We start from the raw sequence: 15,721 nt of genomic DNA, 5'->3' as shown, positions 1-15,721 counted from the left end.
GATTTGTAAAATTGAAGAAAACACAGTTGTCAGGTTAACTACCCTCCCATTCCCATTTTGGCTTATGTTAGGGAAGGTGCAATCTTAAAACATTAGCTTCTCCATTCTGTTTGTGCTTGCTGACTGAGCGGCTGAGGGATTAGCAACATCGGTGGTTTGTTTCAGACTCTCCGTTGGCATGCACCGCTCTGTCAGAGGATCCCAATATCTTTCTGATCAAGAGTGTATCCTGCAACCCTTTGGTCTTATGTCTAACTTCAACTGTATCCTCATTTTCAAACCAATTTGCAAAGAGAGATGGAGAGACAGCTAAAAAGAGAAGCACACACAAAAAGACAGACAGCCCAAGAGGTTTGTGTGAAAGTGAGGAGCAGAAGGCCTTTATTTGACACAGTCATTATGTGGCTGATAATAGAACTGGTAAAAACTGTCATGGTCTCATGCCCACATATGACTTTACATTTCACTCACATAAACCAATATCAACAACAAGTTGCAGTTATATAGCGCCTTTAATGTAGAAAAAATGTTCCGAGTTGCTTTACAGAGGCGTAATCAGATAAAAATGGACTAAAAAAGTAAGAGCTGTTAGGTGGGTCCGAAAGCTGGGTCAAAGGGGTGGGTTTTACAGAGGGTCTTAAAGGGGGTGGTGTGGTGAAACGTAGGAGGGAATTAAGAAAGGAATTCCAGAGCCCAAAGGTGAGAAGGCTATAGGCACGCCTGCCAGTGGTAGGGCTGCAGGCAGGGGCAAGGGGAACACAGAGTAGGCTGAAGTCAGGTCCTGATGGAGTGCGAGGTCCTGATATGTAGGGTGAGCGAGTATAAATTACTGCTCCCTTTGTAACATCTCCTTGTGAACGAGTAGTGTGGTGGAGAGGTCGCGCTCTCGACCAAACCAATAAGCACAAATGCTATGAGTGGTCACAGGTTTGATGGACTCTACTATGCTAACTGTATGTTGCATTTGTTATTGAAGTATTCTGGCAATATACCTCCCGTTAATCATTTGATGAAGAGAAGCATTAATTCCTTCTGTCACAAAATTTCTTCTCACATTGGCTGACATGACATGGAATACCCCAGGCTTTGTCACACGAGAGACTGAGATTTGTTTAAAACACTAGGGATGATTACAAGTGAGATACAGAACAGTCACTCAATCCTTTGAGTTTGACTACTATGTACTGACTAACTGGGTGTCACGGGGCTGTGGATTTATAATACCGTGTTAAGCTTTTACCGTCTATCCATCGAGATGATTGCTCTACCTGATCAGTACAATTATGAAGTCTGAACAGATAGTTTATCTGCAGTTTTGTTCACTGCGGCATGTCTGTGTTTAAAAAAAAGTTCTGTTAAGGTTTTTACTCAGAATTTTACAAAACACTTTTAGACTTTTCTGCTTTTAATCAGCTTAAGATTTACAGAGAATCACTCAGATATCAGATGATGAATATATTGCAAACTGCGAAGACTGTCATATTCCAGTCTATATGGAATAACAGGGCCCTTAATTAATGAGTCTTTAATGAGCATTCCAGCTGACTGCACTTCCAAGGCAAAAAATTGCTAGAGTTGCACAGTCACATACAAATACCCCATTCATCTGTACTTCTGAACAGGAGACATAGTGGAGAGGTGGGAAGAGGGACAATGATTGTATTCTGCTCCCTGTTGATGGAGATTTGAACCAGATAAATGCTGGAGCTTGGCAACACTCTCCCATTCTCACATCACTGTCCTTTAGCTGTGATATCGCAGAACATACCCAAGGCTGGGCCAGAATTCTTGGAGTACGTTCATTTGTTGCATCATAAATGTATTGATGAAGATTTCCTCTGCTCAGCATTTGCAATAAAATTGGAAATGTGTTTATAAAATAGCAAGAGATACAAGAGAAATATTCTAATAACCCTTTGATGATTATGCCACACACAAATTAACTGCCCAGAGTAACTTTTCCCCCTCTTGTTAATTAAGTTCATTGGAGTCAGTGTCAGTCCCAGCCTTGATCCTGGTGCCATTTAACCGTAACTCCCAGGATAATGATTTTGTTCATTGGGTGAAGTGCTGTAACTAGGTAAATAATAACCAGCTGATTTTCAGGAATATCCAGATCTGGAAGTTCATGGCGAAGCAATGAGGAGAATGGTCACACATAGCAGCAAAACCTTACAAAGTGTTGCTTAATTCTCTGTCGCCAAAAACAACATGACAAAGCTGGCTGTAGATTAAAAACATAGTGAGTTAACAGCAAAACAAAGTATATTCTGTCGGGTTTCAACACCTCAGCTCCTTTTGGAGTAATGTTGAAACAGGAGCACTCCCATCAAACAAAATGATTAATTGGCAGAGAACAGGGAGTGCACTGTCTGTAGCCTTTGTGGTTGAGTAGGTCCCATAATATGCAGCGTGAACACAGTGATTCAGAGCTACTCATATCTCCCCCACAGTTTATGTCCTTGAGTTCTTGTTCAGAGGTTTATAATGCCAAGCCTTCAGAGGTGCCTGCTATTACTTGTACACAGTACCATGTCCTCCTGGGCTACCAAAGCATTACTGTCATCAGCAGTGCTTCCATCTTTTGTTGAACTGTCGATACGCCCATCTTGTAAGCGTCCATGTATGGGAGAGAATAGCAGAGCAAGGCATGAGTGGCAACCTGTTCCTCACCTTCTCTCCATTTCAGTACGAATCTGAACTGTAGACAAGGGAGTTAAAAGCTTTCTCAATGCAAAAAGGAAGCTTGAGATTGATGAGGCAGAGGACTGGTCTACTCAGCTCACGGCTTTCTTTGATACAATGCAGGTTCATAGAATATCACAGAATCCCTACAGTGTGGAAACAGGCCCTTTGGCCCAACAAGTCCACACCAACCCTCCGAAGAGTAACACACCCAGACCCATTCCCCTATATTTACCCCTGACTAATGCACCTAACCTATACATCCCTGAATACTACCTGCAATTTAGCATGGTCAATTCATCTAACCTGCATATTTTTGGATTGCAGGAGGAAACCTACACAGACAGTCACCTGAGGATGGATTCAAACCGGGGATCCTAGTACTGTGAGGCAGCCATGCTAACCACTGAACCACCATGCAACCCCAAGGTCCCTTTAGTTTTCTGGAGAGTACCATCTACAACACAAACATTAGTTCTTTGCTAATTCAGTCAGTCTCTGGGAGCACAGTATTTGAGATAACTCAGAACAAAACTACTAACAGAAAACGCGACTGTGGCTGAGGAGTGGTGACACTCAGCAAGTTTAAAGTTCATTCTCACATTCGGATATCCCACAAACGCCCATCTTTATGTCTTTTACATCCTTTTGCTAAGGAGCAGGTCTGCATTTGGCACCATTCTGGATGGCAGGCAGTCCACAGACAAAGCCCAGGTTGCCAAACAGCCAGCCAATCAACAGGAAGAGGCAGGAGAGGTGTCTGTGCAATTTACGATTCCCTCAGCTCACACAAACATCAGACAAAGACCAATTGACTAGGCTGATGGCTCTGTAAAACTCAGTAGCCATGCCCAGTTGCACTTAGTGTTATTTTAATGTCAAGGGGAGCATTTGTTTAAATTTCACTGAGGGATTTGAGCCTCTTAACACAAGGCCCTCCCCTTGACCTGCCAACACTCCTTTGAAGTGAATTACAACACCTTTTCTCCCCTGCGGAGGAGATTGACTGCAGAGACAAGATTAATGCCAACTGTGGAAAATGGCATTGACCGATGAGCTCCCATCTACTTGGAATTGCCAGTTTCATATGAACAGTCACTACCACTGGCAGAATATCCAATACATTTCAAATGGGCATAGGGTCTACAAACATTTTACCAAAAACCCACCAGGAAACAGTGGTTAGATTTCACTTAGCCTTGTCCTCCTGTGATAGATCTCAGTGTATGTGTCTGAGACTCATCACTCTTTGACCTTGAGTAAATGGGTCAGAGCTCTTCCTGCCTCCACGTAATTAACATGGAGTTTATTTTCTCTTCAAACTTTGCTGAGTGTTGTAGCCTTGAAATAAAAGTGAATGTAATTATGAAAAGATTTTTGCGTATAAATATACAGATGGATAATACAGGCGTCTATTTAAAGCATCATAACTGCAGCACACAAGGTAGCTGACAACAACTTTGAAGTAACGGTTGGTTGACAAAATAAAAGTATAGAACTGGCCAAGTATAGGTTTGATCTACAGCAAGCGCTTGGTTGGACAATAAGAACCATCATGGCACCTGCCTTTGACCACTGTGTATTGCAGCTCAGTAGCCAAACCAACCCTGGAGTCATGTCCCCGCCACACTTGCCTCATTTTAGACGGGCAACCTGTAATCATCAGGCAATTGCCTGCAAAAGATTTACAACATTCCAAACATTGTCGATCCCTTATAAGTGAACTCGGAAAGGTCGCCCAAATGCTTTTTGACACAGATTCCTTTCAGCTCCCGATCCAATCTGAATTCACTGCCCTCACTGAGGGCAGGGCAGCTTCGTGCCAGGGCCAGCTCACCAGATGAAATTTTCCACAACGCAAGAATAGATGAAGCTTCCTCGTCACAAGGTGGCTTCACAGCGAAGAAATTGGTCGGAACCGATCTTCCGAAGGGGCCGAGCGGCTGCACAATCCTAATGACTTTGCGGATTTTCCCGTCTGCCCCCACCCCCACTGCCAGGGCAGAGGCGTCTGTCCTCATTACAATGGGGTTGGGATACGGTGACTGGGTGTCTCCACTTTGGAGGGATGTTGTTTGGAATCAAACTTCCTTTGCAATTTCTTCACAGGAACTTTCTGCGTGCAGGTACCAGGAAAACTGCCTCAGAAACAACTGTACATTTTATATACAGCAGGCACTTCACTTTTGTTTTGTTGATTTCCCAAATGAAGCCGAAGTTTACTGTTGGGATAGAGTACATTCAGGAGGGGGCTGGTGCACTTTGACCACTAGCCGAGAATATCCAGGTAGATGGGGGAGGTCTTGCCCAGAGCCTGGAGGATCCGATGAATGTCTTTGATACTCAGCCTCTGTTGTGGTTCTCGCTGCCAACATCCCAGCATGATGTCGTAGACCTCCTTAGGACACACTCTCGGCCTCTCCAGCACACGGCCCTGTGTGATGCATTCAATCACCTGCAACAAGACACAAATGCTCAGTGAGTGTCAGTAATCAACTCCAACCGCTTTCTTGTTATGTACTAAATGAAGATGGCTTCTGCAATAAAGTAAGAGGTGCATTTACAGATTGCACAGGAGCCATTGATAATCACTGGCTGCTCATCTACTCACTGTCAAGAATCTGAGCGCCACATTAGACACGGAACGATGAAAATTGTCCCAGAAGAATGTTCTAATTAGAACAGTTGCAGGCGAAAGTGATTTTACCGTCATTTTCTGCTGTAAGTATCTACATTCTGACTATTCTCAATCACAGCCTTCAGTAACTGACCAGACATATTCTGTCCTGTCCATCTACTGCACTGCCAGTTCACCAAGAAACTGATCAAGTTTCAAAGACATTATGTTTGTGTTTTCATTTGGCTGGTCAGTGTATTAAACCAAATGGATTCCCTTGATACCTCTGTAGATCTTTGCCAACTTTTATCATCATAAATGAAACTCATGGAACAACATAATCATCTTGTGGATTGACCATTCCAATCCCACCTACATGCTTCAGCCAGAACTGCACACTCTAAGATCAGTCCCACCAGGCAAGGCATCCTTGCTAGTTTCTATAGGTCCATATCCCCTAGTGTGTTGATTGCTCTCATTTGCAAACTTCACCCTTTTCAATTATCTTGGAACCATAGAAAGGTTTCAGCAAACAAAGAGGCCACTCAGTCCATCATGGCTGAATAAACTAGCCTCCCTTTCTAATGCCCTTTAACAGCACCCAATCTGTAACCTGCAGCTTGAGAACTCCAGATGCAGATACAATGAGTCGATGGTTTCCACCTCAACCACCAAGCAGGGCAATGATTCCAGATAGCCACCGCTCTGTGGGTGAGGACCATTTTCCTGAAGTGTCTTTGTAACTTTCTATGAATCACCTTAAATCTGTGACTTCTCTTCTAGGTGAAACAGGTTACTTTTGTCTATTCTATCCAAACCCTTTGTTAGTTTGTACAGCTCTTTCAGGTCATCATTCAGCCTCCTCTGTTCAAGTGAAATCTTTGGCAATATTCTTGTAAATCCCCTCTGTACTCACTCAAGCAATTATGTTCTTTCTGTAATGTGGTCACAAGATTTACAGAACGAAACTCTAGTGTCTTATGTAGTTGAGAGTGTGGTGCTGGAAAAGCACAGCCAGTCAGGCAGCATCCGAGGAGCAGGAGAATCGATGGTTCAGGCAAAAGCCCTTCATCAGAAATGAGGCTTGTGGGCTTACGTGTTGGAGAGATAAATGGGAGGGTAGTGGGGCTGGGGGGAATGGAGCTGAGAGTGCAATAGGTGGATGGAGGTGGGGGTAAAGGTGATAGGTCGGAGAGGAGGGTGGAGCAGATAGGTGGGAAGGAAGATGGACAGGAAGGACAGGTCATGAGGACGGCGCTGAGTTGGAAGGTTGGAACTGGGATAAGGTGGGGGGAGGGGAAATGAGGAAACTGGTGAAGTCCACATTGATGCCGTGCAATATGTTCCAACCTTCCAACTCGGCACCACCCTCATGACCTGTCCTTCCTGTCCATCTTCCTTCCTATCTATCCGCTCCACCCTCCTCTCCGAACTACCACCTTTACCCCCACCTTCACCCACCTATCGCACTCTCAGCTCCTTTACCCCCAGCCCCACCCCCCTCCCATTTATCTCTCCACCCCCCTCAAATCCCAGCCACATTACTGATGAAGGACTTTTGTCCGAAACATCGATGCTCCTGCTTCTCGGATGCTGCCTGATCTGCTGTGCTTTTCCAGCACCACACTCTTGACTCTAATCTCCAGCATCTGCAGTCCTCACTTTCGGCCAGTGTCTTATACATCTCCATCATTACAGCTTTGCTGTTGTGTTCAACACCTTGCTCAATGAAGGAATGCATCCCATATGCCCTGTTTGCCACCTTATCTACCTGCTCTGCCATCTTCAGAGAGTTGTCGACATGCACTCCAAGGTCTCTCACTTGCTCTCTCCTTTTGTATACCCTCCCACTTACTGGATGTTCCCTTGTTTTTGTTTTCTGTCCCCAGCTGAATTACTCCATACTTCCCTGAATTGAATTCCATTTGCCCTATTTCTGACCACTCAACCAAACCATTTATCTTCCTCTGGTAGATAGCCATCTTATTTACCATCATCCACTTAGGATTGCCAGTCGGAAATGCAGTGTGGGTACATGTGCAACTTATACATGTATGACACAGTGGCTCAGTGGTCAGCTCTGCTGCCTCACATCAACTGGGACCTCGGTTCAATTCTACCCTTGGGTAACTGTCTGTATAGAGTTTGCATGTGTTAGCGTAGGTTTCCCCCAAGTGCTCCAGTTCCTCTCACAGTCCAAGGATGTGCAGATCAGGTGGATTGGCCATGCTAAATTGCCCAAAATGTCCAAGGATATGCAGACTAGGTGACTAGATGGACAATGTAGGGTTTCAGGGATAGGGTAGGGGGATTGGGATGCTTTCTGGAGGGGCGGTGTGGACTTTATGGGCCAAATGGATTGTTTCCACACTGTAGGGATTCTATAATACACACACATTGCAAGAATATCTTTGCAAGAGGAAAAGCAACATTGATACTGCATAAGAGGTGAGCACTTGATTGGTGGGTAAATGGACACTTGCTGATAGAGGTGTAAGCAATGCTGACTGACGGTCAGCTACAGGCTTCTTTTCACATTTTAACTCAAGCACATTAATGGTGTTTAGTCAGGCCAGCGCTCTGAGACATGATCCAGCAAATAGCTCTCAGCTATTTTGTTGAGGTGAAACAGGTGCAGTGTGTGCACTTTGCATCTTCTAAGAACAGGACCCTGTGTATAAAATGTATAAACTCCACAGTGCACCCCATGCCTGATGGACAAACTTAATCAAAAGAAAAAACAGAAATTGCTGGAAAAGTTCAGCAGATCTGGTAGCATCTGTGGAGAGAAATCAGAGTTAACATTTCAGGTTGAGCAACCCTTCTTCAGTGCTCCTCAGGCCCAATCCGAATTGGGCTGTCAACATAATTCCTTGCATATTCACGATTATTCAGCAAAAGCTGTCCAATTCCTGTGAAAAGACCTGATGAGGACAAGTTGACAAGGTTTGACAAAATGTGCTCTTTTTCAGGAATGTTCAAATTTAGTATTCCATGTATCAGATCTCCATGACACACTTTTGGACAGGCAGACAGCAGCAAGGATTTCAAGGAGACAGAAGAGCTTTTCGTGAGCGGAAAAACCCTCCGGAGTAGAGGGGAAGAAGCTCGAGGGAAGCATTAATTCAGAGTTATCGGGAAGATGTCAGTATGAGGACAGAAGATTGGAGAAGTTGAGAGGAAACAAAGAGTCATAGTCGATGGATAATTTTGCAGATGGAAAGTGACTTGTAGTGGTGTTTCACATGACTCAGTTTTGGGTCCCTTGCTGCTTGTGGTAAAGATTCATGATTTAGCATTAAATTTCAGAGGCATGTTTGGGAAATTGTGTAGTTTTAAAGCAAACACATTGACCGTGTTTGGTCAGATCAGTGCTCTGAGACATGAAGCAGCAAATAGCCATTATCTACTTTGTTGAGATGAGACAGAAGGAAAGAACACGTACATGCACTGCACCTGTTTCAACTCAACAAAATAGGTGAGAGCTAGTTGCTGGATCGTGTCTCAGAGCACTGGCCTGACCAAACACCATCAATGTGCTTGATTTAAAATGTGAAAGAAAAGCCTGTAGCTAACTGCCAGTCAGCATTAATGGGTGCATTCTCTGTGGTGACACTTCTATCAATGAGAGACCACATGACCACTAATCAGCACTCTCCTCTCATACAGTACCAATGTTGCTTTTCCCTTTGAATAGGTATTCTTGCAAAGTGTCCCACTAAATTCATGTCGCTTTGACACAATGTGCTTTAATCAGCAGTACTAAAGTTCTGCACTAGTAAATGAGTATTTGAATATTAAATTGTAATTTCATTGGCTGCTTGTATATAGAACTTTTATTTTTTAAAAATTGGGATAGAAATTTGGATAGAAATAGTGCTCAAAGGTAATGATGTTTGTTTGAAGAGCCAGAGCAGACACAATGGGCTGAATGGCCTCCTTGTATGCTGTAACATATGCTATCCCCTGATTCTGTGAAGTGCCTTCCCATCTCAAAATGGAGGCTGAATCATTCATGGCTAGGCCATGAAAAATATCACTTTGGCTTTGAGCAATGGCTAAAGGAAAGTCCTGCGCGACATAAGCTGTCGTCCATATTCACTGGAATATGCAAACAACATGGATATCACTTAAGGTGATACAAGCTTTTGTGTGAATGTTCGAATTTAAATTTGAGCAGCAAACACACACGCCGCCATGTGAGCAGCTCTCTTCACAACATACGGACTAAGCTTCAACCTCTATCTCACTGAGAAACAGAAGTGCAATACCAGCCTTGCAGCAGACAACGCCCCTCCTGAAAATCAATGGAGTCCTATAACAGCAGTTTCCGGGGGAAAACAGACAACTTCAAAGCAACTGCTTTAGCAGAAGCACTTTCAAACAAACCTATTGGACTATAACCTGGTGTTGTGTGATTTTTAACTTTGTACACCCCAGTCCAACACTGACACTATCACATCTTAGCAGAGCCTGCAGATATACAATCTGTGAATCTTTACTGATATGTTTTATTTTTAAAATATGCATTTTAAATTGGCCAAGTTATCTCTGATATTCTAAAGTTGCATGTTTCTGCATGCTCTGGAGTGTGTTTGTTCACATTACTGAGAAGCATGAGAAGCACTTTCTGGTTCACAATATTTTCTATCCAAGTGGATTTTAGCAGAAAAATCTAACTTTAATTGTGTTTAACTCAAGAATACCTATTTTTCTAAACCCTTGATTGTACAGAGCAAAACACAGACTGAATTGTCAATACAGCAACTATTTTTAGCTTCAACAATCTGTTGTGGTCAAGCAAACACTGGAGAAAGAAGAAGAAATAGTTACATCTCCTCAACCCAGAGTTGTAACAAGCCTCTGAAAACTCTTCTCTTTAATTATCTGAAATAACTCCACAGAGGCCAGTATCCCATCACCCTTTATTTACACATGGACAGCCCTTGATGTGAGTACTGGCTCTTCAGAATCTCTGACACTCATAGAACATTACAGCACAGTACAGGCCCTTCAGCCCTTGATGTTGCTCCACCTTGTGGAATCTCCTCTTTTTATTTTTTTTTGCGCACTCCTGTTCTTTTTTTTTCTTCCGTTTTTTTCTAAATTTAACCCCCACACTACCACCTAAGTGCGGTAGTGCTTATTTTCTCTCCAGCACCCGTGGTGTGTGTGTGCAGGTGTGAGACACAGTGAAAGACACAAAGTGCACAAATCTTTATTCAAATTCCACCACCAGGAAGATAGGAAAACACCCGGGTGGCCAGTGACAAACACTGCCCTTCACATCAAAGGGCAGTGCTGTGTGATCAAAACAGTGAGGGGGAGAGTAGGGACTAAATCAAAATAGAGTTGGAGGGAGAAATGATGCACTCCACTCCCTGCGGCGCCCACCTCTCCCTGAACAACTCCAGGGTGTTGGTGGACACCGCGTGCTCCTTCTCCAAGGACACTGGGCTCTAACGTAACCGCGGAAGAGGGGCAGGCAGTCGGCCCTAACGACCCCCTTCACGTCTCCTCTTTTTATCTATCAGCCCAGGGCTCCCTGATTGAACCAGATTAACAGCCCCAATCAGGGGACTCGTATTCTATGGGGTCGAGCTGGCTGACCTCGTTATAATCACTACATTATCCTCCCTTCATCCTAAATGGTTCTAAAGACTATCCACTTTGTGTCGTGCTGTTCTTCTTTCTATGTGAAAGCCTCTGAAATTCTTTCAATTTGGCCCTACCTCCCTCCCTCTACAACCTTTAACAGGGCTTTTTTTTGTTCTTTCCGTCTCCAATCTCCCCCCTCTTTGACTCTACCTTTCCTTCTTGTTAACCTCTTTGAGATACTTTCCCTCTGTCAAGAGCCACTATGCCAAATCTGTAATAGAAAGAAGGAAATTAACCACTGCTCATGCACATCAGGAAGCAGAAGAGGCTTAATCATGTAGGAGTTTACATCTCCTTAGTAATCCTAGTGCCCAACTGACGAGTTCGGCAATTAAATACAGGCACTGAAATGAAAGCACTATAGAACTCTTGAATGTGAAAATCAGTTACAACAGAGAATTCTAACGAGGAAGGCAGCTGACAAAAAGAAAATAGAAGAATATAAATTAAAAATGGCAAAAAGGTGCAGAATACATATTAAGCTGCACCTCTTAATTCAGTTGGCATCTGTTCTGTATTTTCAGTTATGTGATAGTTCAGCACACTGTGGTAAGAAAAGCCCAACATTCATCAGTGAGGCAAAAGACATGGAGCAAAGTCGGGGAAAACAGTGTTGTTGTTAGGCATGATGTAATTGAAAGGCAGAGGCATGTTTGAAGTTCTGGATGGAGGTCCAAAAGAGTGGAGATCCACAAAAATTCTACTACAGAAAATAATTACAGAAATTAATTAAATACTGGGTCTTTTTACATACAGGATTGAAATACAAGTGGATAGAAGCCATGCCTCTGGTTCAGCCACACCAAAGCAGTTGGTGATCAGTTCTGAGGATCATGCCTGAGGAAGGCCTCGGAAGGAATACAGAGTGGATTTACACAGTGACACTTGGACTCCAAGGCTCAAATCCCAAGGACAGAGAAAGTAAACTATGATTTGGATTCTGAAAAATTTAGAAGGTCAAGAGATGGCTTGATCAAAGATTTTTAGATTTGACGAGATAGAGAGAAATTATTTCTGGTGGATTGTCAGTCTGAGGTGTATAGCAGGCCTGAGTGAAGTTTTTAGAAGTGAAATGGAGAAATATTTCTACGAGCGAGGTGTTGGAAATATTGAACCTTCTTTCACAAGCAGCAACCATTTGTAAATCTTAAATCTGAGATTGTTAGATTTGTGTTATCCAAGTTATTAAGAGATATAAGGAGTAGATGGGTATTTGGAGCTTGGTTGCAGATCAGCCATGATTGAATTGAATAGCAGAATAGTCTCAAGGGGTTAAACAGTCTCCTTCTGTCTCTATGAATGGCTTAATCCTGTTTCTAGTGCCATTGTATGTCATGAGTCAGTGCGAAAATTACAGCAGTCTGAGGTTAGTGTCAGTTAGCAAGTGAAATACCAACACTTAGAAAATTAATATCTCTGAGGGAGGAAATGGCCAGTATTTTAGAGGTTAATATTATCCAGTGAGGAAATGATGAGTGTTTCAGGGATTAATATCACAGAGTGAGGAAATTATGTGTATTTCAGGGGTTAATATCTCAGAGTGAGGAAATAGAGTCATAGAGATATACAGCACGGAAACAGACCCTTCAGTCCAACTCATCCATGCCAACCTGATACCCCAATGCAATCTAGTCCCATTTGCCAGCACCTGGCCCATATCCCTCCAAACCCTTCCTATTCATATACTCATCCAGATGCCTTTTAAATGTTGCAATTGTACCAGCCTCCACCACTTCCTCTGGCAGCTCATTCCATATACGCACTACCCTCTGTGTGAGAAAGTTGTCCATTAGGTCCCTTTTATAATTATCCCCAGTCTATTCGAACTAAAATACAGAACACACAAAAAAGGAATAGGCCATTCAGCCCCTCATTCTTCCCTCCCATTTGATAAGATCATATGCCCAGGCTACAACTATACTTTTGGGCTCAAATATGTTCAGTGATCCAACTTCCATGATGCTCCACAATTCCAGGCATTCACTATCCTCTCGGAGACGAAATTTAATTGCATGTCAGTTTTAAATAAGTGTCCCATTATTCTATAACTCTGTCCCAAACGATGAGTGTTTAAGGGGTTAATATCACAGGTTGAGGAAATGGTGTGTGTTTCAGGGGTTAATATCACAGCTTGGGGAAATGATGTGTGTTTTAGGGGTTTAATATCACAGATTGAGGAAATGATGTGTATTTCAGGGGTTAATATCATAGATTGAGGAAATGATGCGTATTTCAGAGGTTAGTATACAGAGTGGCAAAATGATGTGTGTTTCAGGAGTTAATATCACAGAGTGGGGAAATGATGTGTATTTCAGGGGTTAATATCACAGAGTTTGGAAATGATGTGTATTTCAGGGGTTAATATCACAGAGTGAGGAAATGTGTATTTCAGGGGTTAATATACAGAGTGAGGAAATGATGCGTGTTTCAGGGGTTAATATAAAGAGTGAGGAAATGATGTGTTCTTCAGGGGTTAATATACAGAGTGGGTAAATGATGCGTGTTTCAGGGGTTAATATACAGAGTGGGGAAATGATGTGTATTTCAGGGGTTAATATACAGAATGGGGAAATGATGCGTGTTTCAGGGGTTAATATACAGAGTGGGGAAATGATGTGTATTTCAGGGGTTAATATCACAGAGTGAGGAAATGTGTATTTCAGGGGTTAATATACAGAGTGGAGAAATGATGCGTGTTTCAGGGGTTAATATACAGAGTGAGGAAATGATATATATTTCAGGGGTTAATATCACAGAGTGAGGAAATGTGTATTTCAGGGGTTAATATACAGAGTGGGGAAATGATGTGTATTTCAGGGGTTAATAAACAGAATGGGGAAATGATATGTGTTTCAGGGGTTAATATACAGAGTGAGGAAATGATGTGTATTTCAGGGGTTAATATACAGAGTGGGGAAATGATGTGTATTTCAGGGGTTAATATACAGAGTGAGGAAATGATGTGTATTTCAGGGGTTAATATACAGAGTGAGGAAATGAGGTGTATTTCAGGGGTTAATATCACAGAGTGGGGAAATGATATGTGTTTCAGGGGTTAATATACAGAGTGGGGAAATGATGCCTATTTCAGGGGTTAATTTACAGTGAGGAAATGATGTGTATTTCAGGGGTTAATATACAGAGTGGGGAAATGATGTGTATTTCAGGGGTTAATATCACAGAGTGGGGAAATGATGTGTATTTCAGGGGTTAATATACAGAGTGGGGAAATGATGTATTTTAGTGGTTAATATACAGAGTGGGGAAATGATGCCTGTGTCAGGGGTTAATATACAGAGTGGGGAAATGATGTGTATTTCAGAGGTTAATATCACAGAGTGGGGAAATGATGTGTATTTCAGGGGTTAATATAAAGAGTGGGGAAATGATTCCTGTTTCAGGGGTTAATATACAGAGTGAGGAAATGATGTGTATTTCAGGGGTTAATATACAGAATGGGGAAATGATGCGTGTTTCAGGGGTTAATATACAGAGTGGGGAAATGATGTGTATTTCAGGGGTTAATATCACAGAGTGGGGAAATGATGTGTATTTCAGGGGTTAATATACAGAGTGGGGAAATGATGTGTATTTCAGAGGTTAATATCACAGAGTGGGGAAATGATGTGTATTTCAGGGGTTAATATAAAGAGTGGGGAAATGATTCCTGTTTCAGGGGTTAATATACAGAGTGAGGAAATGATGTGTATTTCAGGGGTTAATATACAGAATGGGGAAATGATGCGTGTTTCAGGGGTTAATATACAGAGTGGGGAAATGATGTGTATTTCAGGGGTTAATATCACAGAGTGGGGAAATGATGTGTATTTCAGGGGTTAATATACAGAGTGGGGAAATGATGCGTGTTTCAGGGGTTAATATACAGAGTGAGGAAATGATGTGTATTTCAGGGGTTAATATACAGAGTGAGGAAATGATGTGTATTTCAGGGGATAATATACAGAATGGGGAAATGATGCCTATTTCAGGGGTTAATATCACAGAGTGGGGAAATGATGTGTGTTTCAGCGGTTAATATACAGAGTGAAGAAATGATGTGTATTTCAGGGGTTAATATACAGAGTGAGGAAATGATGTGTATTTCAGGGCTTAGTATACAGAATGGGGAAATGATGCGTGTTTCAGGGGTTAATATACAGAGTGAGGAAATGATGTGTATTTCAGGGGTTAATATACAGAATGGGGAAATGATATGTGCTTCAGGGGTTAATATACAGAGTGAGGAAATGATGTGTATTTCAGGGGTTAATATACAGAATGGGGAAATGATGCCTATTTCAGGGGTTAATATCACAGAGTGGGGAAATGATGTGTGTTTCAGCGGTTAATATACAGAGTGAAGAAATGATGTGTATTTCAGGGGTTAATATACAGAGTGAGGAAATGATGTGTATTTCAGGGCTTAATATACAGAATGGGGAAATGATGCGTGTTTCAGGGGTTAATATACAGAGTGAGGAAATGATGTGTATTTCAGGGGTTAATATACAGAATGGGGAAATGATATGTGCTTCAGGGATTAATATACAGAGTGAGGAAATGATGTGTATTTCAGGGGTTAATATACAGAATGGGGAAATGATGCGTGTTTCAGGGGTTAATATACAGAGTGAGGAAATGATGTGTATTTCAGGGGTTAATATACAGAGTGGGGAAATGATGTGTATTTCAGGGGTTAATATACAGAGTGGGGAAATGATGCGTGTTTCAGGGGTTAATATACAGAGTGAGGAAATGATG

The 15,721-nt window shown here is 42.3% G+C and overlaps 1 protein-coding gene across 2 annotated transcripts in view; it reads right to left on the bottom strand.

The window, feature by feature from the left end:
• Window positions 1–363: 363 nt before the first annotated feature.
• The window catches only part of LOC122540954 (NT-3 growth factor receptor-like), a 767,468-nt gene continuing 752,110 nt past the window's right edge, over window positions 364–15,721 (bottom strand). For both annotated transcript variants that reach the window (XM_043677305.2, XM_087981472.1), the window contains one exon: window positions 364–5,140. In XM_043677305.2, the coding sequence (XP_043533240.1) occupies window positions 4,955–5,140 (186 nt within the window). In that variant the 3' untranslated portion in view covers window positions 364–4,954. The remainder of the gene's footprint in view (window positions 5,141–15,721) is intronic.

This window comes from Chiloscyllium plagiosum, unplaced genomic scaffold, assembly GCF_037043375.1.
Source record: "Chiloscyllium plagiosum isolate Xiang-an unplaced genomic scaffold, Cpla_swu_hap1 HiC_scaffold_39, whole genome shotgun sequence".
Lineage (NCBI taxonomy): Eukaryota > Metazoa > Chordata > Chondrichthyes > Orectolobiformes > Hemiscylliidae > Chiloscyllium > Chiloscyllium plagiosum.
The sequence above is the reverse complement of the archived record's forward strand: the minus strand, read 5'-3'. Positions and strand labels throughout refer to the sequence as shown.